Source organism: Pimephales promelas, chromosome 2 (assembly GCF_988280905.1).
Source record: "Pimephales promelas chromosome 2, fPimPro1.hap1.1, whole genome shotgun sequence".
Taxonomy (NCBI): domain Eukaryota; kingdom Metazoa; phylum Chordata; class Actinopteri; order Cypriniformes; family Leuciscidae; genus Pimephales; species Pimephales promelas.
This window is the reverse complement of record NC_142770.1, coordinates 16,346,594-16,372,727: the sequence shown is the minus strand read 5'-3', so window position 1 is coordinate 16,372,727 and position 26,134 is coordinate 16,346,594. Positions and strand designations below refer to the sequence as shown.

The window sequence follows — 26,134 nt, the reverse complement described above, 5'->3', positions numbered from 1 at the left end:
GCAATATAGGTAGGTCTAAATCCAGGTGATGACTTATATCAGTGTTATATAGCCTATATCATCTTATCGTTCAGCCCTAAAACTTTATAGTTTTTTTTTTGGTCAGTGTTTATTAAAAAACATCCAATAATGCAGAATATGCAATAAAAAATTTATAATTGATGAGTTGTTAATATATATAACAATACAAAATATATGGGTATGGTTTTACACCTAAATTCAGCATATTGACACAAAATGATAACTGCAAATTCACCTTTCGCTGACGAGTCCAGTTGTTTCTGTGAACTGCAGCGATCCATTTGCTCCTCTTTCTATAGCAGTCTGTAAAATATATACCTCCGATTTTTTTTTGTCAAATCTAGTTGTACAGTCAGTCGCAAAGCTCTTTCCCACTTTATATGTGGTGTTTGTTTTTTGCGGCATTCACGCTAAAAACAAATACAGCCGCTCAGTCTTTTTGCCACTCGCTGTGAGTAACTGCAGGCACTCCGCCCGACGGTGACATCACGCGCATACCCTTTATTAATATAGTTAATCGTTTTTTAATGAAACCAAGCCAAAATTTAAATAAAACAGAAAATTATACTACTAAATACGTTAAAAACGATTAATCGCGATTAATCACATCATTAACCGTGATTAATATATATTAATCACGATTAATCGAGGTGATTAATCGCGATTATTCGATCATATGTGGCTGTCAAACGATTAATCGCGATTAATCGCATCAATTAATGTCTTAATCAATGTGATTAATCGACGTGATTAATCGCGATTAATCATTTGACAGCCACATATTTATATATAAATAAGATCTTTTTTATATAAAATAATTATGTTAAAAATAAAGTTTATATTATGAGCATTATTTAGTTATTGCTCTTAACGTAAATGTTTAAAATATACTTTTTTTGGCTGGCAACATTTGACTTGCCTTTCAAATGCACAATAATGGTAATCACAATTCCACGAACATCACATAATGGTGTAGAGTATTGGTTGTGCTACTGTATGGAAAACAGAAGAGCTGAACTTTATGATGGGTTGTTAGTCTGGACGCTCGGGTAAGTTATGGAGAGTACAGACCTGTTTATTCTCAGACGTGTCTCTTTCGCTGCTTGAGGAGCTCGGCTGAGGTTTGGAGAAAAAGTCCCTGGAGGCTATATGTAGTTTACGTACAAATATGCCCAGACAGTTCCCTGCAGCAGTGTTAGCGCTGACACTTAGCCCGTGTGTGTTTTAGGAGATTATACATGAGTGTAACACGGTTAGCTCGTAAGCCTTCTGTTTGAACAGGCTGATACTGCCCTGCTGTAATCTCGCTCTGTTTGCTTTTTCCTGTATTGGTACAACAGAGCTTCTCCTCCGGACACTGAAGTGTGTGTGAGTGTTGGTACAACAGAAGCGCTCATCCTCGTGCTTAGTGTTGTTTAATGTAAACACCAGTGCTGAAACAAACGTGCTCAGGTGCTTTCAAGCGCTTGACGTGTGTCTGCGTAGTATCAGCGGGGATCAGACCTTGTTTGCCCTCATAGGAAAAGTAGATTTGCTGAAATGTGATCTAATTACAGATCGAGTAGCCTAAAGCTAGATGCTTTACGATATTTAACTACTGAATTGCTTCATTTAATGACATCATGTGAGATTGTAAGGAATAACGAATCTGCTTATAGATTTGTGAAAAACTTTCTTGGGAAATACGTAAAGGAAATTGACATGAGGGATTTCAATGCATTTTTCTTTTGTTTGTAGGTTTAAAGACGTATTTGATCTCGGGCCGGAAGATGGGCTCTCAGTGTGCCTGTTTCCAGCACGGTTTGGGCCGGGACTATGGCGAAATATTAAGTCCGTCCTCAAACACGCACACTCCAGATCTCACAGAACCCCTCTCACACAGCAAGGTACGTCCCTTAACATGCACAGAAATGCTGTTTTAATTACACAAATGATATTAAAGGAATAGTTTTAATAAATCTGTCATTATTTACTCAACCTCATTCCATTTTAAACCGTTTTTCAGGACAATTTTAAGTGAAATATCCTTTTTCTTTTTGTTGTTTGTCTCTTTCCCTCCACAGCCTGTGTGTAGCATCTCTGTAGATGCCGTTGACAATCTGTTAGTTGATGAGGCAACTCGAAATGGCTGCCAGGATGAACATAGAGGCAACAGCAGTAAGGTATGAAATGAAACGAAACCGGTAGGAAAACCAATAAACAAAACCTCAGTAAATTGCACAATGGAAGAACACACCTTGTTGCAAGAACTCAATGTACTCAATTTCAGCAGGTCTTCATAAGCAGAAATGCCAATCAGAGTAAATAATTAATGTTAGTTGTTTATAATTAGGAGTATTACACCTAAGCTGAGAGGTACTATGTACCTTTCAGTCCCAAGGCATCATTTTGACATGACGTGGCCAAAGCGCTGCTCCTTTCTATACACACTACTAAAGTTCAATCATTTAGTCAACGTTAGAATTGATTCCTGGACAAATGGTTCTTTTTGATTTGTCAAAAATCTACAGCTCTGCTAGTGCAGACTGATTCCTGAACAAATGAATCTTTCAGACTGCTACTTTTTAGTAAATCAAAAACATACAAATGTGGCCGATGTAGTCCGATTCCCAAATGTATGACTCTTTTGAACTGATTCTTTTGCATTAGAACCAATTCCTTGATGACTGGCTTTTTTGAAGCAGTTCTTTTAATGAATCAAAAACCTACAGCCCGAACATTGCCATCAAATTCCCTAACAAGTCTTTCGAACTGGTTCCTTTTAGTTAATATTTTCATCTGCTGCTTTTTAGTGATCTGCATTAGAACCAATTCCTGACAAATGGATCTTTTTTGAGGAATTAAAACGGTATTTCAAAAAAGGTATTTCAAACTGGTTCCTAATGAATCAGTGGCCAGTGTGGTCGTATGTCTCATTTGAGCAAGTTCTTTTTATTGATCTGAACATCAATCCAGTCCAAATTCTTGGATGAATGGCACTTTTGAACTGATTCTTTTTAGTGATCTGCTGTAGAACTGATTCCCGATGAATGGCTCTTTTGAACTGATTCATTTTGATGAACCTACCTTATGACCAGTGGAGTCAAATTCCTGAACGAACAAATCTTTTAGAACCGGTCGACTCTTGAGCTGTGTTTCTTTTGCACAGTTTCCTGCAGGCCGTAGCCCTAAAACCCTGAACGGGCTGTTGAGTCCTCTGTGCGAGGAGCGTGTGGGAGTCAGCCAATCGTCTCTGTGCGACAAACTGCAGGAGAAGGACAGGAGCTGGGCTGGGAGTCTGACCGCAGAAGGAGGCGGCAGCAAGGACCACTCGGCGATCCTCCCGCTGCGCTCCAAAAACTTTCGGGAGAAAAGTGACGCACAGTTTGTGGAAGTGATAAAGGAAGACAGGTGAGCGAGAGAAGATTCGTTTGAACCGTACTTTTGGAATTCAGTGTTTAATTTCTGTTCGTTCTTGTTCTCTCCAATATTATGTTTGTTTCAGTCTGATGAAGGATTACTTCTTCAAGCCACCCATCAACAAGCTGAGTTTGAACTTCTTGGAAAAACCTCTGGAGTCAGCGTACCGCACCAGCTACCACGAAGAGGTACATGCCAGGGTTATTATAGTTAACTAAAACCTCAAATAAAATATACTGAGGAGAACCGATTATGCCCTTTTACGAAGTCTTGTTTTGGGGGTCTGCTAGTATAGGTTTTCACGTTAACATTATTAACATAATAACATTATACACACAGAACATTATTTTCACATATTTGACATTGTTGCAGCACCTCTTTTCCCAGTCTGTCAGTAATGCTCCGCGCTGTGTTTCCCAAAAGCATCGTTAGCCAACTATGGTCACAAGTTCCGTTGTTACCAACATGGGCGTTTCCTGAAACCATTGTTCCAACGAACAGCATCGCAAACTTATGTCGTCAAGCTGTGATTACAAGCTTCTTGTTAAAATGACATGTGGACTTAAAGGCAATTTTCGGAACAGCTAGCAATAGCATGTTAGCTTTGAAAGCATTAAAATGGCCCTCCCTTCAGAGCGTCTCCAAAGCCAATGTGCAAATAAAGCCTTCTTAAAAACGCATGAACACGTACAGCAGTCTGCAAAGCTACTCTTTCGTTAAAATACCTCATGTCTCAAAGCACATGCGTAACATTATGATAAAAATGAACATAACTTAAAGAGCTCTGACCTGTCCCAGATAGCAAACTGACATTGAATCAACGTGGAAACATGACATCGAAACAACGTTGATCTGACATTGTTTCGCTCATCGAATTAACGTTGAACCAACGTCAGACGCGTCATTCTTTCAAAACTAACGGAAAATCAACTTGAAATCAACGTTGTTTCAACGTTATGAAAGCAAACCAATTTTCGATTTTCATTTAGCTTTGAAGAATGCCGCGTCTGACGTTGGTTCAACGTTAATTCGATGAGCGAAACAATACCAGATCGTCGTTGTTTCGATGTCATGAGAGACGTCGTTTCCACGTTGATTCAATGTCAGTTTGCTGTCTGGGTTACCACCTGACTGCTGCAGATTCATTTCACCGTTGATAGTGTTGCCATTGAAATGCGTTAAGTCACGAACCACTCCAGGTATAACGTAAACGCAGCATCAGCTGGTTGTTTTGGTTCAGGAGGAACTGTGAAAGGCGGCTGCTGTTTTGGTCTCAGTGACTGACGTCTGACGCCAGACCGATATATCGGCAGGCCGATATTATCAGCCGATATTAGGCATTTTCCAAACTATCGGTATCGGCAGTTATAATGGCCGATAAATGAATATTTAAAAAATAAAATAAAAAACGAACGAAACACGCTTGAACCATGTTATGAGTGTTGGAGTTGTATAGTCTGTCCACCAGAGGGCACTCTACACTGTCCCTGTTGGCAACACTCGTTGAGTTGGTCACGATACATACATTGCTTGAATAGCAATTAAACGATCATCCCCATCAGTTCTTTTAACTCAAATAAGCATGACAAAATTTGTGACTTATCATGTCCAGTTTTGCTGCAGTTAAATAAGCCGAGAGTGAAGCGGAATTAGCTGGTAATATTTACGTTACGATTGTTACAGTGTAGTTGACTGTCCTTTTAACTTTTGACAATGTGACTGAAGTATTTCTTTAATAGCGCGTGACAGTTATAGTAATGAAACGTACCATCTCTCCTTGGCCTGTTATATTGAAAATGTATGTTTTACAATTTGCAGTATGACAATCCATTGCTAAATTATGGCTCATCATAGACTAGCTAACCATAAAGCAAGCTAATGCCGCTATCATCCGTCTGTTCTGTTGTGACAATAAAAGAAACAAGGTTCTTTTTAAAATGCATTATCATATTGTTTTTGTTAAAACTTACAAATAACTAATGTTAGGGAAATCTGTTAATGTTTTGTTGCGCGTTTCTGAAACAAACAAACAAACAAACAAAAAAATATCGGCCGATATATCGGAATATCGTATTTTAAAACCATCGGTATCTGCCTTCAAAATCATTTATCGGTCGGGCTCTACTCTGAATAGCATGAAACACGCTGATGACGAGTGATGTCTAGAATAGAGTCTAGAAATACTTATGTTGACTGGCAGATAGGATGGCGAACCGTTGCATTCGGACCAAATGCAATAATTTGACGAACATTTTATGGTCCTATGCCTTCCACAGATGAAATATTAATGCATATATACCACTTAGCTTAGTGATTGCAATAAGGTTGTGAAGAGCCTTTGACCTGTGTGTGATTTGTGGTTCAAATGACAAGTGCGACCATGTTACTACAGTTTTAGGAAACCATTGTGACTAGTTAGTTGGTTTCTCCAATACATTCATACTATAGTAGTTGATCAGCGAGTTTCATTGTTGTCCTGGCAACACACCTCAATTTAGTTCCGCCCCACCTTCCGAAAAGCACAATGTGTCCTGATTGATCACCGTGTGTTGGGATTGGTTGGCTGGTTCTGGCGTGTTTGGGAAATCTCACACCCCTTACCATAACCGTGAGTCTAAACACACTACTAACTAACTCAACAAGGGGTATGTTCAAATATTAATAAAAGTTATAATAGTGTCTCAATGATGGTATTCACCTAGCAAAGAAACATGTGGATCTTAAAACAGTCATGCATAGACCTCTTCTGGTTATTCAGAGTACTGCAATCTCATCAAATCAGTGTCCAAATATGAACGTCTTGTGCTCTGCGTTTCCACCAGGTGGTGAATCACGTGCCGGTGCAGACGTTTGCGAGTCCAGTCTTCAGCTCTCTGCTTGATGTTTTGCTGTCTTGTGCCGTTTTTCTCGCCCTCACCATCGCCTGCTTCCTGTATCCCCTTGTTTTCATGAAAACACCCCTGGCAACCACGCTCGGACTGGCCATCACTGCCGCTCTGTTGGAACTGGTTTCTCTCATTTTGTCCGTTCGGTAAGTTGGACTGAATTGTAAAACAACACATAGAAAAAGGGGTCGAATCCATAAAGCCCATACAGATTATGAAAATAATCATACAGAAATCATATGACAACACATGTTTGTTTACACATCATACAAATGGTAATTGGTTGATTTAATTAATGCTCATTTCCCTTGTTTTTACATTTAAATTTCCTATACTCGCTTAAAGTATTTGTGTTTTTAAAAATTGACTAACTTTTAAGTTATAATTTATTATAAATAAACTGATAATGTAAATAATTTATAAATACACCATTTGTGTTTATTATTTAAATATAAAAATATAAATATATACAATATAAAATATTATATTGTAGCCACAAATTAAGAACTCATTCCCTCGTTTTACTAAATTATGGCCACTTTATACAAAACAAGGGAATGAATTATTACAATGTGGCCATGATTTTATTTATTTTTTTAAAGGGGAACAAATGCTTATTCATGGCCTCAATATATATATATATATATATATGTATGTATGTATGTATGTATATGTATGTATGTATATATATATATATATATATATATATATATATATACATACATATTTTTTATATATATATATATATATATATATATATATTTTTTTTTTTTTTTTTTTTTTTTTTCTCCACGTGTCATATGTAGGCCTCCATCATGTGTGAAATCATTTGGGTGAAATGTAATTTAAAAATCAATATCCATTTTTCATACTGGACATTATTATGTTGTGATGCCTAAATTCATTTGGAGCCGTTTTAGTTTTTAGAGTATAATTTTGAATTTTTTTAGACAAAATGGTGTGGAACTGCAATATTGGTCTTTTTTCGGTTATCAGACATAAATTGAAAACAATGTATATTTTATCGGTCATAATTTTAATATCAGTGTAACTTTCTATCCCTGTCTGGCAGCATGATCTTTTGCCTGGATGATGTGCAGAACTGTACCCGCTCTCTGTTGAAGCTGGTCTCTGGCTGGATCCCACGTCATGTGATCGGGGCTGTGCTCGTTTCACTTCCCGCCGTGTCTGTCTTCTCCCACCTGACTTGGGCTTGCAGTCTGGAGCTGCCCATCCAGGTGACGTCCTCAACATCCCTCCTACTCTGTTTTATATTTGTAATAAATGCTGTTCCTTTCAACTTTCTATTTATCCTGTATCCTGGAAAAAACGATCACACTTTTTATTATATTTCAACATACATTTCCATCAGAAATGTTTCTTGAGCAGCAAATCAGCAGAATAGACTGATTTCTGAAGGATCATGTGACGGGAAAGACTGGAGCTTTGCATCACAGGGATAAATTACATTTTAAAATATATTCACATAGGAAACAGTTATTTTAAATGGTAATATTTAATAGTTTTCGCTGTTTTTGTGATCATATAATACAGACTCAGAAGTCACAAAAGGTCAGAAGTGAATGAAATCATTTAACAAATTAAAACAATGTAATATAAACTCCTGCTTTTTCAGATCTCAACTTGAAGTTAATGTTCTCTAGCCTTCTTTTAAACAAACTGAATTGATTTAGAATATCATAAATAGGAATGAAACGGGGACACTTTACAATAAGGTTTCATTAGTTAACTATAGTTAACATAAGCTAACAATAAACAATACTTCTACAGAATTTATTAATCTTAATGTTAATTTCATAATTTACTAATACACGATTAAAATCTAAACGTGTTTGTTAAAGTTAGTTAATGCACTGAAGTCCCATGAACAAACAATGAACACCTGTATTTGTATTAACTAACATTAACAAAGATGACTAAATATAGTAACAATTAAATTGCTCGGGGTTAGCTCATGTTATTTATTATTTTAACAAATTAAGTTACCAAATTAGACCTTATTGTTACATTGGAATTTATTAAGGGGCCTCTACTATTAATTTTTTTTTTTATTTTGGTATCTAATTGGTAGTTCTGACATCCCTAGATCACTTGCAGAGTTTTTATTCTTCAAAAAGTTGTATGGAAATCAAAGTAAACATTACCATTAGTTTTCCCCAGTTTCTTGAAGCCTGTTTGATCAAAGTGTATCCCTTGGGTAATTAAAGGAAGAGTTTTTAAGCTTTGAGGATGTTGAGAACATTGTTCCTATACAGGATCAAGCTGTAACGTGTGTTGAGGCTTTTATATTGGAACAGACTGTATGCTGAAAAGTTCATAACGGGTTCAAGTTCACAGATGATCCCACAGCCCTTGTTTGTAAATATGTGTGTATGTGATTGGTTCACTGTTTAAACTTGCACTCTTTCCTGTTCTGGTTCTATAGGTGACCATGTTCCTGTGCTGTGCTCTCATTATTGCTATTATCCAGTACTGTAACTTCTGCCAGCTCAGTTTCTGGATGCGCTCTGTTTTGGCCACTGTTGCCGGTTTGTCTTTACTTATCCTGCTCTACAGCGCCACCACCAGCCCCAGGTCAGACATCCTCAGCTTTTGTTACCACTTCAACTTTTTACCAATACATACAACTATTATAGCTTTAGAACATAGTTATGAGAGTCAACAAAACAAACATATACAGTTTATGATGGTACATGACCACCGATACTGAAGAAATATTCCCAATACCACCCAAAACAACATGGGTATGTCTGTAAAATGTTTAACGGTATGGGTGTTTTCCCTATGGTCTATGATTGCATGTGACGTCACAAGTACTGGCTGGTGGGCAGGAACGCTGTTCTCCAGCAACGAAACCCAGTAAACTATTTAAGGATCTCACCTGGGCGTCGCCAGTTTTTATACAAACGTTGGTGTTGCGAGGTGTAAATGACACTCCAGATAGTTGTTGTGCGATTGGTTGTACTAACCAGATGAGATAGCCTTCACAGTATAACGTTACACGTCTGTGCAGTGATCATTCCATCACTCAAGGTAATTTCAACATTTGTTTGAATACAATGGGTGTAGGATCATTTAATTAATCGCGTCTTTAAGTTAACCTTTAGTTTCGTCGATTAACGCCACCTGCTGGTTCGGCGAGTCAGCTTTTTTTGTTATGTGGCTAAAGGGCAATTTATACTTCTTCGTAGGGTGCGCGCAGTAGGTACGGCGTAGCATACGCAGAGACGCGTCCCATACCACGTACCCTTCGTCGTCACCTGACGCGCACCTCCTCAAAAATGTAACTACACGTCGCGACGACGCGGACCGCAAGATCGGTGATTGGTCGGCTTGATAGCATCGCATTTCCTCCTACACATTTCCGCACGTACCATCTCCTCCGACACAGTCTTTCATTTCTGCCTTTCAGTTTTAGTAATTTCACTAAAATTAACTGTTTTTCCACCTCGATAAGCTCCAACTCCAACATGATCCGCTCTCTTTCAGGCTTGTAGTAACCTAGCCGCAACTCGAGGAATCTAAACAGTGGAACATTAAAACTCTCCGCCGCCAACTAGCGTTTCGGAGCAGTACTGCAGAGCAACCAAGACCTGAACGCAGAAGTATAAATGCTCACAAAGGCGTCGCCTACGTGCGTAGCCAACGACGTACACTACGGCGTACCCTCGACGCAAAAGTATAAATTGGCCTTAACTGCTGAAATTCATTGTAAAATGAATTGCTTCTGGGCACATGACGCTTTCGCCAGTGGTGGTGTAAACGGAGTTGTCGTATTATGTTAACAACAACAAAAGTGTGTGAGGTTTGTGATATCTATGATTAGATCTAGATTATTTACCGAGGAATTATTTCCGCTCGATTATCTAAAAAAACCCTTGTCTTCTTTACACAATTTAACTACCTTCACCTTGATGTTAATCCTAGTCCATAGTTATGCAGCTAGCTCGCTAACAGACTTGATAGCTACTAGAAAGACAGTTACTGTAGAGAAGTCTGATTTATAACTGTTTTCTTTTTGCAGGGCCACTGACACTGTTCCAGTGTTTTGGTGAGTGTTTCTGTTACTGCTTCCTTGTGCTGACTCTGATTTGAGCTGACATTTGTGGGAGATCATGATTTGTTTATATATATATATATATATATATATATATGAATGTGTGTTGATATAATACTCAATTATGATGCACTCACCTGTAAAAAAATAAATGCTGAAACGCTACATCGGCTGGAAGTAATTTTAATCACATTAATTTATTAAAGCCACAATATGTATTTTACTGCTTTAAAAATAGCAAAAATAACTGTATCTATGTTATATATTTCTATTAGATGTGTACTTACATTTATCCCGACAGTTTCCACCAACTTTCAAATACGGAGAAATTTATAGTTTAATTCAAAGACACGGGAAGTTTCTTTATTTCCGTTTCGTCGCCCGTCTATGGCGTCATATAACCTTTGACTCCTCTATTTTCTGTAACTTCCCGCGGAACCCGGCAAAACCGCCAAACACAAAGGGGAACACTGGACTACCGCCAATAAAATGACGAAGAAAAAAAAGTAGTACGTATTTTTATGTGTGCAAATCATGTGCCCGCTCACAAGCGCTCACTCTTAACAGACACTGTCCCCGGTGCTGCTCGCGCATAAAGCGCTCCCCGTTCATAGTAACCGCGTCGTATCATTCAAAACAGACAACTGTTGCAGTTAGCGAGCCGCGCACATTGAATACTCATATGAGTCAGGCTGCGACTGTACGTGCCCGCTTCAGCGCGATCATGCTTACTAAGTAAACGCTTCACCTCCGGCGCCGCGCACTCGCTACATTCCCTTTAGGCTTTAGCACATAGTGGATGCCTAACCCAAACCCAGTCAAACGTTTGACTGCAGTATCTTATGTGCTTTATAATCCGGTGCGCCCTATATATGAAAAATGTTCTAAAATAGGTCATTCATTGAAGGAGCGTAATCTAAATATTTATATTCGTCTGTATTATAGTTATGGACCACGATTACGCTTTGCCTGCATGTTCTGCTGCTACAGCCAGCTCAGTAAAGCTCAAACGTACGGGTGAAAAATATGACCCAAGAAGGGTTTGGGACAGGAGAAGCATGACACAGGTAAACATTGGGCTTGCATTTAAAGCTTCTCGACAAGTTAAATCTACAGAGAGATGTCGTATATCCGTATATTTTATGAAACAATGAGGTCATCCCATGAGCTGAGCTGGTTGTCATTGACGGCGACAACAACTCCCGTGAGCCCACGCTCTTTCCCGACGTCATCAAAGTACGTCTTTTGTTATTATTTTAAATAAGTGACCCCTGGTGGCCAAAAATCGCATACTGTACGTTTAATATAACTCAAACTAGAACTAAAAAGGCCCCATTAACCTCAAAGTTGACATGAATTGGAAATTCATCCAGTTTTCATAATTCTTATTGATCTTTTTCTATTTAAAAAGTAAATGTTTCTTTTCCAGGAACACGAGTAACCAGAGTGTCTTAGCAGATCACACAGGTGAGTTGGACTCTGCGCCCACAGCTCTCGACCTGCTCGTCCTCGAGACCGTGCTCTCCTTCTTCCTTCTGCTGCTGCTGGTTTGGTTCCTCAACCGGGAATTCGAGGTCAGCTACCGCCTACATTACCACGGTAACGTGGAAGCCGACAAGCATCGCATCAAGATTCAGACCATGCGAGATCAAGCGGACTGGCTGCTGCGTAACATCATCCCCATGCATGTTTCCGAGCAGCTCAAGGTGAACCAGAGTTACTCTAAAAATCACGACATCGTCGGGGTCATCTTCGCAAGTATCGTCAACTTTAGCGAGTTCTACGAAGAGAGCTACGAGGGAGGGAAAGAGTGCTACCGAGTGCTTAACGAACTCATTGGGGACTTTGACGAGCTCTTGCGCAAGCCTGCCTTCTCCAATGTAGAGAAGATTAAAACCATTGGTGCGACCTACATGGCAGCATCTGGATTAAATGCGCAGCAGTGCCAGGAGCAGGTGCACCCGCACGCTCACCTGCGTGCCCTCTTTGACTTCGCTCTCGAAATGATGCGCGTGGTGGACGATTTTAACAAGAACATGTTGGGTTTCAAGTTCAAGCTGCGAATTGGCTTCAACCACGGGCCCCTGACTGCCGGCGTCATTGGCACTACCAAGCTGCTTTACGACATATGGGGCGACACGGTCAACATCGCTAGCCGCATGGACAGCACAGGAGTGGAGTGCCGCATACAGGTCAGCGAAGAGAGCCACTGTGTGCTCAGCAGAATGAACTATACCTTTGACTATCGCGGCACTGTAAACGTAAAAGGGAAAGGGCAGATGAGGACTTACCTGTATCCCCAATTGAACGAGGGCAGATCGGGGTCCACACAAAGCCTGGAACAATCCCAGATGGACAGTGTCATTGGGCATTTAGAGCCCAAAACACTTTCCAATACAACATCTGTCGCACCACTAAACCCTGTATCCACTTCCCCTGATGTTGCCTGTATCAGTGGCCACGGTGTGCCTCAGGGCCGTGTATTAGGCCCGTCTCAGATTACAGAGGAGTTGCACCAAGACACTAAGGACACTTTTCCCGTCCCTGAGCTCAAAGAAAAGGATTACGAGAGTCCTTATCAACCACCATCGCTAAGTGGTACACAAACTCCATCAATAGCACAACTGTACGCACCATTGGCCAGACCAGAGACACCTTTACAAGGAGAGGATGATGAAGTAGATGAGCATACAAAGCTCAGGGCAGTGGAGTGATTTCGGCTGAGCAGCGGTCCTTCCTTAAGAGCCAATCGGCTGTTGATATCGAGGCTCTACTTCCTTGACGGGGCTTTTCCAACCACAACTGTTGGAGTTAGCAGCTTGTATAGGGCATATGTGTCTGATATAGAAAAACGGGTGCGTTAAGCATCTGCTGTGTGGATCACAGTGTAGCACAGAGGGGAAAATTGATTTAATATTTCTGATGTTCGCAAATGATTATTTTTTTTGTTTGTTTATAAAGTGCCTTCACAGTATGTAAACCGAATAAGATCAGTCAAATGAACAACTCAGAGATATTTGAACAAATATATCAGCATGGTTTTTCGAAAAGATATGGACAGTGCTGTTTTTCGCAACGTAAAAATGTAATATATTACTACACCTCTTATGCCGTATTAATTATTTCCCTTAATTTCAGTGTTTTTTGTTTTTTTTTTCAAAATAATCAAAGTGCCAGTTGCTAATTAGGACAGGATTACAGGCGAATACATTATGGTTATTATAATGAATATGCAGCGTATTAGTTTCACTACTCATGGGCAGTCACCTACATCACATTAAAAGAAAACCAAGGAAGACGAGGGTGGATAGATGGAGATGGGCTTCTGGCACTTTTGTCCACAATGCCCATATTAATATCTAATATATCTGGCAGCATATAATGTAGCTTTTATCAATAGAAGGTAAAAGTGTCTCACGCACAATAACACCCTAAACTCATGAAATGAGAAAAACGGCACAATCAGCCTTATTTGTTTGAAAAGCAATCAAGAAAGATGGCTGAAACCATGCTGTGCGATCTCTCCGCTTCATTAGAGGACACAAGGGCTGGTGATTTGTAATGCATTCAGTAATACAGAGTGTAATGTTCGTTGTAAACATGTACAAAAATGTTGGCCTAATAATTTCTCATTGCCTGACAGGTCCTTATTCCTTAGCACAATTATGGCATGGAAGGGAATTTCCGACAGGATTCAAAACTAAATTAATAAATAGATTTTTCAAGCACGGCACTTAATATACAGCACAACGAGTGGCACTGTTTTCCCCTAAATATTTCCAGTGAACTCCTTCCAATGAGGCCTTCAATGAAGTATTCAGTTGAACAGGTTTTGTAGCTGAATTATCAGTCAGTGCATTTTAATTCATTTCATTCAGTGCCTCAAACTTTTTCATATCAGAGCCCGAGTTGGTATAGCCATCGTTCTTATTGATTACCGTGCACTCATGAGACCTGTTCACCCCATGGCCTTGAGGAAAATGGTTGTTGTGTTGCCATAGTCGGCGAGCAGCTTGAGCTGCTGTTTTGGTATAAATCAAATCTTCTAAGAAAGTAGAAGTAAATGTATGATATAGCCAGATTTTGTTCATTTTATTTTTTGGTGTCGATTCTCTTGGGTTTTATGGAAGCTTGTTTCCGCCACTGAATAATAATAATAATAATAATAATTGCGACTTTTTATCTCACAATTGCGAGATATAAAGTCAGAATTGCGAGATATAAAGTCACAATTGTGAGGTATACAGTAAAGTCAGAATTGCGAGATATATAGTCAGAATTGCGAGAAATAAAGTCAGAATTGCGAGATATAAAGTCAGAATTGCGAGACAAAGTTAAAATTGCGAAATAGAAAGTCAGAATTGCGAGATATAAAGTCAGAATTGGGTGATATAAAGTCAGAATTGCGAGATATAAAGTCAGAATTGCGAGATATAAAGTCAGAATTGCGAGGTATAAAGTCAGAATTGCGAAGTATAAAGAGGTATTTCTCGCAATTCTGAGAAAAAAAGAAGTGCGACTTTTTATCTCATGATTCTGACTTTTTCTCACAATTGCGAGTTTACATCTCTCAATTCTGACTTTATATCGCAATTCTGACTTTATAAACACACAATTGCGAGTTTATATGTCGAAATTCTGACACAACATATTCTGATCTTTTCTCAGAATTGTGAGATAAACTCGCAATTGCGACTTATCAGGCCAAACTTTTTCCCCCTCAGAATAGTTTAAATCTCACAATTCTGACTTTATATCTTGCATTTCTGACTTTATAACATGCAATTGCGACTTTATATCTAGCAATTCATCTCAAAATTCTGACTTTACAACTCGCAAGTCTGACTTTATAACACGCATTTGCGACTTTATATCACGCAATTCTGACTTGATATCTCGCAATTGTGACTTTATATCACGCAATTGTGACTTTATATCACGCAATTGTGACTTTATATCTGTCAATTCTGACTTTAAATCTCACAATTGCGACTTTATATCACGCAATGTTGACTTAATATCTCGCAATTGTGACTTTATATTTCGCAATTCTAACTTTCCATCTCACAATTTTGAGAAATAAAGTCAGAATTGCGAGAAGTAAACTCGCAATTGGGAGAGAAAAAAAATCAGAATTATGAGATTAAAAAGTCGCAGTTACCTTTTATATTTTTTATTCTATGGCGGAAACAAGCTTCCATTGGGTTTAGACAGCAGTTTAGGGCGTTTTTTTTTTTTTTTTTTTTTAAACACACCTGATTCCTTTCTTTACCTGATTTTTGTCCCCGATGCATTCAGAACACTAGAGAATTATCTGCAGTATATCTTGCAATGCGTCTTACATTAGTCAATGGCGCAAAGCAAGATAAGCCACAAGTCCTGTTGGATCGGTATCCTCTGCCATCATGTATAATGAATAAGCTGGCCTCTGAGGTTGAGGAAAGAATTTGCTCATTGTTTTGTTTACAGAGAAATCACTAATTTGTTCTCAAAATATGAATAAAAACCAGTGCCTTTTTGTTGAATACCCCCAACCCTCGCCTAAATTCTAATACCAGGTTGCTTCAGTGTCAAAATATCAGCTTTCAGAACACCTGCAATATTGTTATTGTATCATATTATTTCCTCTTTGATGTGAATTATAATTCCAACCATTTTTTTTTTCAATGTACACTGTGTATCTTTAAATTGAACTTTTCGGGATGGAAAAGGGATTTGTTTTTGCTGTTTATTGTTTTATGGTGCACTGCTTTCCACCTTTGAGTTATTGTATCACTCCATTGGCTAAAGAAGCCCCAGTGCTGACAGTATTGAATTATACTTGTGCATAATGTATGTGGTTTTGTATTAAATGCATTCATATTTATTGAGGCTGTGCATGAATCGGTGCAGCCATAGAGCCTAATATCAAAAGGGCATATTTATGAAAGGGAGCCACTTAAAGCAGGGAGGGGACGGGTCTTTATGACCAGTCCCACCTAACGTAACAAGCACCTATTTCAGTCCTCAAGGCCTGAACTCTAAAAAGTGCCTCAGATTTAATTCTACTAGTTTTATGATATTTTGGATGAGCTAAAATGGAAAAAGTGTGATGTTAAATTTGTTTTATGTGTTTCTCACCACTGCCTGCATCCTTGTAGGTTTTATTATTTTGCCATATTAACATCGTCACATGGCATTCACTGCTTCATTTTTTTTTTTTTTTGTATGGAAATGTAACAAATGTTGATTGGTTAAGTGACAGAGTGCAAATCTAATCTAAAAAATGTGCCCTTAAATATGATTTCACTGGCTTTTATTAACTGTGTAATAATTATTTGTGGCTTTTGTGGGAATATGTGTATACCAAAGAATTGTAATAGTGTGGGCAGACGCTGCAAGACAGATCTGTGCATTGTGGGTAAGATTTTTTTTTTTTTTCCAAGCAGCACATGTTCTTCAATCATTTGTTTTTATGCACATGAGACACAGCAGGTATTGATTTATTAGCCATTATATTCAGGCAAAAAGCATAATCTGTATACATTTGCACAGTGCACTCACTTTGTATGTACATATCATGTATTGTATTATTTGATTTTTATTTTTCAAAATTGATGCTATATGTGCATGTGCCAGATTTCGAGAGTAGAGAAACAATGAAAAGATATCGGAAATGCCGTGTGTCTGTTTTATGCGTGGGCCAGCTGGGGGGGAAAAGTGAATAAGCAGAATATCTGTAAAACTTAATATAGTGTCACTGGTGAATAAATTTGAGTTTTACATTGACGAAATTGAGGCATTGATAAAAATTATAATGATACGTACTGTATAAAGGTGCTAGATCATGTGTCTTTCAAAACTGCTTTGTGGAATTTACTGAAAGTAAAAAGTTTATTTGGAAAGTTTTGTCAGCTGAAGAGTTGACATGTTGTACAACTACATTACAAATCCATTGAACGCATTGTATTTCTATCTCTCAGCCCCATTTTCATTCATGTCAAAAATTAAATATGGTGGTCTATCTCTTATAGGCCTATCTTTAAATTCACGTCACTATTAACTATTATGAAGATTTTTAAAATTGGCACTTTTGGTATCAGAAGTGGCATGTGTACTATTTATGTGGGTCAGATATGAAACACAAAAATATTAAGTAGGCCTACAAGACAAACACAATCATTTATTCTTGTTAAACACATATATTTGGATTTTAGTACAAGTGCCGTTTGAGTTTTTTTACTGGAAACAACTAGAGACCTAATATCGGCTGAATTTAAAACTATTAATTTATCTCAAATTATTATCCCAAAAATGACTTTGTCTACAAGATTATTGACGAAATTAACAGTTATTAGCCGCAGATACTCATTTGTTGTCGTCTGCTGCCTCCAGCGGCCGCTTTGCGCGCTCACAGCAGGTTTGACGTAGGGCGTGATTGCGCTCGCTCCCCCTCCCCCTCGGCTCCGTCTATCTGGAAAAAGAAAAAAAAAACTTTTTGTATCGAAGGAATCAACAGCCGCCATCTTGTCGCGGCTCGGAATCAGGATTTCGATAGAGCACTAATTTTTATTTTTGAACACGGAGGATCCAAACCGAGGTTTGACGACACCGTTCAGTGGAAAATGACACCTTTATATCGCCGCGAAGGAATTTTTGGCGAAAAATCCTGGATTTAATCGGCGTTCGTCGGCCACGAAACCCTCGCATATCTGATTTCCCCTTCAGAGCGACGCTTGCGTCTGTATTTCTCTCGGAGCGGGGATTGTTTACCGGACGCTTTTGGAGGACAGACAGCGCCGAGGGGACTATTTTGCACAAATATCTCATTTTCATGCAACCGTGCATTTCTACACGGAGCCAGAATGTTTTTGCACGAAAAAAATTGATGTCAGAAAATGGATCGCATTCCGTTGCAAAACTAACGACGCTCGTGTGCGAGGATTCCTGTGGATATTTTATTTGGGATTTTACGTTGAATTGGCGGAAAGGAGGCGTTTTCTCTCGGCAATATAACGATGATAATGTGGGTGTTGGGTGTTGGATTATCATGGGGTGAATGGTGGTGGCGACGCGGGGCGCTGTTGCTGCTTTTTTGAGAAAATCCTCCGCCGAGCCGCTCCACACTCCCCACGTCTTGCAAAAGTAAGGTAACATCTGTTATTCCGACGAAGGGGCATTTCACTTTGCATTTCCCCCCCACAACATTCGGCCAGAAGCATTTCTTAATCGCGATGGCTGAAAATGTGCTCGATGTTGGTCCTTCAAGCGCAAAGCGAGCGAAGCTGACAGCACCTGCTCCAGACGCACCAGGTAACAGTCCAGCAGCAGCAGGCCTGATCCCAAACTCTTCTCACACACACTTATGAAGCACTACCATACACCTTTTCACGCGCCATGTGTGTAACGCAGCTGTCAACACTTCACTGAACCAGGCACAAGTTTCTGTCATCATCTTCGTACAACGTTACTCGCTCAGCTAACAAACATACGGCCAACACTTACTCGTTACACGTTACCATAGTGCTAACAGTAAATTATGCATAATTACATGCAGCTAACAATCAGTCCATGTACTCTGTAACGTTAAATATATAATTACAACGAAACAGTGACACCTTAAAATAAAGTGTAACCAAAATATGCTCCAAGAACGTTTTTGTGAAGTTCTCGTTACGCTTTAAAAACCTTATGTTCTCTGAAGTTAAAACAATCCAGGTCTGCGTTTCCCAAAACCACATTGAACACTCGTGGCAATGGTCTCCACAAACAAACTTAAGCTCATGATTGCTTTTGGGAAGCGTTTATTTAACGTTTTACGAGCTTTTTACTTGGTTATCCGAACTTTACATTTTATAATTTTGCCAACATGGGAAGGCTACTTTTGAATGTTCCCTGAACATTTAGTTGCAAGAAGTAAGGTAACGTCCAACTAAAACATTTCAGGAAAACCTTATTAAAGACCAGATAACTTTGAACGTTAGTGTTACTGGAAGGTTGTTTGCTCGTAATTTTGAGAGAACATGGCCAGACCTTTTGCTAATCTCTTGAGAAATGTTCATGTTAGCTGGGAACACTTCAAAACTCGTATGACACTAAAGGAGAATACAATTCCATACAATGGAGGTTAATCCCCTGAGTTTTGAGATTCAAGAGGGTGAATAAATAATGACCATTTTAGTTTTCACCATTGTAGTGCTTGAATTCTAGTAACTAATACAACTAGCATAGCGTGAATATAGTTGCTTTGCTAATAATGTTTAGGGACTGAAGTTTAAACTTGGTCGACATGAGGTAAAGTAGTAGTTTCCAATCAAATTTCTGTGCATAGGAAAGTCCAACTTATCATCAAGTTGTCCATCTTGTCACTTTTGTTATGTATTGCATCAGTCTGGCTGTGAAAATCATCACATCCATTCTTCTGACTTTCATTCTTATGAAAGTCTTCTTTCAGATCGGCACATGGAAAGAGTTCCTGTTGGTTCTGAATGAAGAAAAGGGATAATGCCATGAGACTGTCCCGGGACAGTTTCTGAAAGTGAAAGTTTTATTATGTGGTCATAGGTGCACCCAATACATTTGTGCTTTACACATTTGGCACGTTTTCAAAACTACGCTGTGAAAAATTATTTTTCTTTTGTCAAATAAATTTAGATAATGCAGTTCAGACAACACATTTTGTGTTTCTATTTATCAAACCAATCTCTTTCATTGTATTAACTCATTTTTAATTTCAAAGAACTCAATTTTAAGGCAATCAGGTAACTTAATTTTTGTTCTGTAATCTGTATATGATGAGTGGCGCTATGTTGAGATCACATAACCAAGCAAAAATAAACTGGCGAAAAGCCAAACTAGCACTCTTGTAAGAAAGTAAAATTGTCTGAAGTTCAGCAGCCAGGTTCGGCTGCTTTGTTGAATGTGATGATTACTAATTCTCAAGTTGTCATGTTCAGACACATGGGATCACACTATTGGTCTTAATAGTTGATATACTTGTATTGATAGATTAATTAACCAGTTTTGGGTTTGTGTTATTGCCCAGTTAGAACATCATGTTCTACATCATGTTCTGTTTCTCCGTTACTTTTGTACAAACCCAAGTGTTTTATGACGCATTACCTCAGCTGTCATTAACCACAAATGGATGCATGCAATAGATTTGCATCATGCGTGCCGTGCAATGACTAGCGCTCAAATGTGTTAAAGGCTGTGTCGGTTAGCGCATACAGGTTGCATAAAGTTCAACATCCCGTAATTTATCCTAATCAGCATGTAATGTGTCTGATGATCTGTCTGCAGGGAGCTAGGGTATTTGTATGTGAACTTGAGCTCTCGGTTTAATAACCGAGGAGTCTTGTTCCACCTGTAGTGACTTGTTTCTCTGGCTTCTGTTGGACCATTACACGCTTCAGCATCCATTTTGCCTACTTGCATTCAGACTATATTTAATGAGCTGATGATTTTGAAGGTTGGAGTTTGCCTTTTTTTTTTCAATAAGTGTTTTTTCCACCAGCAGTCCAAGATGGTCCTGTTGCATTTGCTATTTAGCAGTGCTAACCGTGCCGGTACTCCTGTTTACATGCACTCGTTTTCATTAGTCTAAAAAATGAACCCAATCTGATTTCATATTCTGAAAGCCATCGAAGCTACTGAGAGTAAATTTGCTATTTTTGCTTTGATGACATACCTAGAAGGAAAGCTAAAAATGTTTTGTGTAAATTTCAGACATGAATACATGTTCGCAAGAAGTCAAACGTATGTTAACAGATATGTGCAACCAAAAGGGCTCTGTTGATGTGCATAACTTCTGTGAGGTATTTTTGAATTCGATTGAGAAGATTCAAGCATATATGCTTCGTTTTTTCTTATTGATCGGATTATGTCAAGTCTATACCACCACACTCAAATCGAAGTTTCAATTGGATTGGATAGATTGAGATGTTCACATGTGGCCATTTCAAATCTGATTACCGACTAATTATTTAAGCGCGTGTAAATGTTGCTACTGAGGCACACGGATTTGAAATAAACTTTTTTTTTTTTTTGCCCAAAGGTGGAATGGCTCGAATGTTAAAAAACAGTCAGTGCCTCCTGAATTTAGCAATTTTGTGATCGCAAGAATGAATGTAAATTCATACAACAGGCACATTGTTTGCGGCACCTTACATTTTTCTTGTTTCTGCAAAAATTATTTACAGGTACTATAGTGTTGTCAAAAAGTACCGACTTTGGTATCAAGTCTGTACTGAAATTTAAAAAATGTGACTCTTTTAGCGGAATCGTAAACACCTCTGATTGTCTGTGATTGGGCTACAATGATCAGTGCTTCAAAAACATGTTGTATATATACATCAATGACGAGCGCATACACTTTCAAACACTTCCGCGTGCTCTCAAATGCTCCTTTGCATTAATCATTGTAGCCAATCACAGATATATCCGATGTGCGCATGAACATAATGGCCAATCATTTACAATTTCAACTCAACAGCGCTCAAAGCGTCACATTTTTTTATTTAAGTTCAGACTTGGGCTCAATCCCAATTCACCCCTTGGCCCTACCCCTTAGCCCTACCCCTCTGTTTTGCGCTTGCACGTCTAGGGGTAGGGTGACCCAATTCTTCTTGAGATCGAGGGGTAGGGTGAAGGGGTAGGGCTACATAGCCCTCGAAACGAGATTTTTCAGAGGCTCACTCCAAACGGAGGGCTAAGAGAAAAGTTCACGCAATGCATCGGAAATCACCGGCGAGATGGATCGCAAACGGTTAAACATTTAAATTTAGACGCCAGATGATTCCACCACGCACTTTATCTACTCTTGTATAATAACACTATAGTCGTTTAAATTAAGAAATGGTATAATAAATTACCGTTCCGATCAGAAAAGACATACATTTCGAGGAAGGAATGTTATAATCATCATGTTTATTCAAAGTTAAGAGCAGCTGCGCTGATTGTCAGTTGTCATGGAGAAATCCTGTACAAACTCTGTAACGGCAGAGCTATCGCTGACGACTGATGACGTATTGGGTTCATGAAGGGTTGTTCCATTTCGTAGGGGAATATTTCAACCCCTTGGCCCTTGTAACTCCGTTTTAAGGGCCAAGGGGTACACTCGAAAACAAGGGGTAGGGCCAAGGGGTGAATTGGGATTCAGCCTTGGTACCGAAGTCAGTACTTTTGACAACACTAGGTTACTACTCTTACCGTCACATGCTAAACTTGTATATTGGCTAATTTTTTTTAGTGGATTTTTACTTCATCACATTTTTTTAGAAATGCCACAAAATTCAATCATTTTTGGCTGCAAAACTGAAATGTCATTTAAAATCATGGAGGGATTGAACATTTCTTATTACATTTTAATATGCAGACAACTAAGCTGTGAATATATTAGGGTTATGTCATGTCTTGTGCCGTTTTCATCTCGAAGTCCCGGCATTTTGTTGCACTCTGTCTAGCTTTTTTTGTTTAATGCAAAAGCTTGTCTTATGTAAATGTCCTCCTAAGAAACATGACCTGTCTTGGTATGGTGAACCTGAAACCAGCCTTATTCTAAAGGGTTTCCTTAAGATTTGGTTAGTCAACTAGGCTTAGAGAGAAATCAGCTTAAAGAGCAACAGCCCTAACAACTCCCAACAGGACACACAACAGTCAGCTTGGACTTAGACTTCTGCACATTGTTGGTTAGTTAGTTAGTCGTCAGATTATAAGCTCCCTCCCTTGCACACACGCCTTCTCTTTTCCACCAACAAGAAACAGGTGCTGGTTCAGAGCTAGAGCTAGTGCTGGTTCAGAGTTGGTTCAACTGATTAGCTTTCAAAGAACCGGTTTGCCTTTCCACAGGCTAGAGAGCCATCATTATTTAAAAAATGGCGGTCACAAGTTACTGTTCCTCTTGTTGGTCACGGTAACACTGACGTAAGTGGTTCTTACTTCTAGACCAGCAATGATTTGGTGCTGCTTAAGAACCACTTCTACTGGTTCGGAGCTGGTGCTTTGGTGGTGGAAAAACAAAGAACCGATTTGAAACTTTGGCTCTGGCTTCGAATGGGGTATTATACCCCTTGCCCTTTTCCACCTAAGCATTTTGAGAGCCAGTTTAGGAGCTGGTGCCTACTCACGAACCAGTTCTTTGCATTTCAACAGCCTAAACCGGTTCTCGGCTAGGAAAATTGGTTCCTAAGCAGCACCAACTCTTTGCTGGACTAGAACCAGAGAACAGTTCTTTTACCACGTCACCCTTACGTTGGGGGCTGGGGCGGGGTGACCAACAACACGACGGGAAAGGTTGTAACCACCATTGCTGAAACACAGTGCTAGTAGAAAGACAGTCTGACCCAAATATTGGATCGCAAAGCCAGGAGAAACATTTGCAGAAAGACGATGTAGTACCAATGTAATTGTTGTGCCTAAATTTGTCACAAGCGTTTCAGGGAAAGCTAAGACGTATGGTGACGTGCACAGTGACGTAACAACGTCATTCGCTGGGCTCTCTAGCCAGTGGAAAACAAACAAGTTCTGAGAAGGGGTTACAAGTTGAACCCAGCTCTGAACCCAGCTCTGAACCCAGCTCTGAACCAAACTCTGAACCCAGCTCTGAACCCAGCTCTGAACCCAGCTCTGAACCCAGCTCTGAACCCAGCTCTGAACCCAGCTCTGAACCCAGCTCTGAACCCAGCTCTGAACCCAGCTCTGAACCAAACTCTGAACCCAGCGCTGAACCCAGCACTGAACCCAGCTCTGAACCCAGCTCTGAACCCAGCTCTGAACCAAGCTCTGAACCAAGCTCTGAACCAAGCTCTGAACCAAACTCTGAACCAAACTCTGAACCAAACTCTGAACCAAACTCTGAACCAAACTCTGAACCAACTTCTTTGGTGGAAAAGGGGTATTAGAGCGCTTGGGTAATGCACACCAGAGGTGTCCAATGAGTGCCGTAACATGCTTTAAGACACTGTGCAGGCCAAAGAATGTGGCCAGAGTTCTTGATGTACCTGGGTTAATGGTTGTTTTGATTGCTGTGTTTGGGTATGATCAACAGCTGCAAAATATACATTGTAAATAGAAGACAAATGGTGGTAAAGGAGCAGAATACATTACTTCATCATAATCCTGATTATTCAGTGATTAGTGGTGCAGCGCTAGTTAATCGTTTTATTGGTTCAAGTCATTTAACTGCTATAGAGCTTAATTTAGCAAGAGAACTGATCTGTAATTCATCACAAATAGAGTTTCTCTACTGTACGGTTCAGTGTGCACAACTTGGTAATTATTAGCTGTCTTATTAGGTATATGTCACGGTGGCTTTTTTTTAGCTATAATATTTTTTAATATAATACGTGTTCTTAGAAAAGGGTGAGTTAGATGGGGATTTTTTTTTGTTGCAACTTTAGGCTATATTAAAACAATCCATATTACAATTTTATTACACTAATCCATATCGCAGTTTGAATTTAACTGTACAGACCTATTTTAGATTTATTTATATCAAATTGGATTTCCCATCAGTAAATTCTCTTTTTATAACTGGGTTCCTCAATTCCATTCACATTTTCTGCATGGCCCTGAAGGCTTGAATACACTACACAACTTTCAAGTTTCGAACAAGTTTTTTGGCTTTTAGTGTATGAATATCCTAGCTAGCCTAACTATAAATTAGTTATCTATAAGCTTTGTGATGCATAACAATGACAAAATTCACATTCAAATGTAGAAGTAAACTTTGTTAGTGAAAAGCAATGGTTCAGACCAAAGCAGTGATTTAGACAGAATGCAGTGTTTGTGAACTGGGATGAACGGAGGAAACGTGACACTTTTTACAAGATGCGTTTCAGCCCAATAAAAATGTTTAGTGGTACGCCATGTGACCAAACCAGCCCTGTGTTAACCTTCCACCATCTCCTTGCGTGTCTCCTTCAGCTCCACTGCTGTCTATCAGCAGCAGGTCTGGTCCAAACAGCCTTGTGAAACTTGAACCCGTCTGCGGCTCAGATCCGGCACATGCTCGCAGTCTCTTGTGTGCAAACACTCCTGAACCTGAAAAGGAATTATAGGGATATATTCCTTAGATCTTCAAATCCTGATTCACACTTTGTTCTTCTGCTCTTCTTAGGCCATAAAATAGGGCAGGGGAAAAATATTGATTAAAAAAAAAAATAGTCAATCCTCCTTTGAACATCATATCGATTCTGTAAAACTCTAATCTTTTACTCTGTGCCAGTGTTTACTGCACCACCTTTTACCACAACTTAAGAGTTTACTCTTTAGTTTATAATGATTTTACACATTTCTATAATAATACGGTTATTATACTATGATGATATAATTCAAAGTTTACTTCAGTTGGTATCCACAGAGCATTTGGTTATTGATTGTCATCCTTGCGCTTTTTCTTATTTCTTTTTCATTCTTTTTTTTTAAGTCATTTTTTTAATATACCACATAATAAGGTTCCCTGTATGTTTTACTATTTTTAGCTTTGAGAGAATTACTTCATGTGTACACTATTGTTCAAAAGTTTGGGGTCGGTAAAATGTTTTATGTTTTTGAAAGAAGTCTCCTGTGGTCTTGCGGCTTACTGCTGTTTTAATAACTTCATTATAGAGCACGACCTGCAGTTTAGCAGCACTTTATTTTACAACAGTCAATTATTTGGCTGATTTGGTGGTTAAGTTTGGGCTTTTAGGGAGAAAAGAAAGCGCATTGTTATGAAGGGGAAAAAAAAACTAAATTCTCACCATTAAAAGCCATGTCACTTGCTCACAGT

General features: G+C 39.0%; 2 protein-coding genes across 4 annotated transcripts in view; both read left to right on the top strand.

Annotated features, from left to right (window-relative positions):
- The window catches only part of adcy9a (adenylate cyclase 9a), a 36,649-nt gene extending 21,644 nt beyond the window's left edge, over window positions 1–15,005 (top strand). The window contains exons 2-10 of the mRNA XM_039694695.2: window positions 1,759–1,907; window positions 2,085–2,183; window positions 3,170–3,411; window positions 3,506–3,608; window positions 6,243–6,451; window positions 7,378–7,543; window positions 8,752–8,900; window positions 10,351–10,377; window positions 11,813–15,005. Coding sequence (XP_039550629.2) covers window positions 1,759–1,907; window positions 2,085–2,183; window positions 3,170–3,411; window positions 3,506–3,608; window positions 6,243–6,451; window positions 7,378–7,543; window positions 8,752–8,900; window positions 10,351–10,377; window positions 11,813–13,097 — 2,429 coding nt within the window. The 3' untranslated portion in view covers window positions 13,098–15,005. The remainder of the gene's footprint in view (window positions 1–1,758; window positions 1,908–2,084; window positions 2,184–3,169; window positions 3,412–3,505; window positions 3,609–6,242; window positions 6,452–7,377; window positions 7,544–8,751; window positions 8,901–10,350; window positions 10,378–11,812) is intronic.
- Window positions 15,006–17,850: 2,845 nt separating this feature from the next.
- The window catches only part of crebbpa (CREB binding lysine acetyltransferase a), a 52,725-nt gene continuing 44,441 nt past the window's right edge, over window positions 17,851–26,134 (top strand). For 2 of the 3 annotated variants that reach the window (XM_089117131.1, XM_039694667.2), the window contains exon 1: window positions 17,852–18,675. In XM_089117131.1, the coding sequence (XP_088973257.1) occupies window positions 18,597–18,675 (79 nt within the window). In that variant the 5' untranslated portion in view covers window positions 17,852–18,596. Of the gene's footprint in view, window positions 18,676–26,134 lie in introns of all 3 variants that reach the window. The other variant, XM_039694666.2, reaches the window with a different exon arrangement.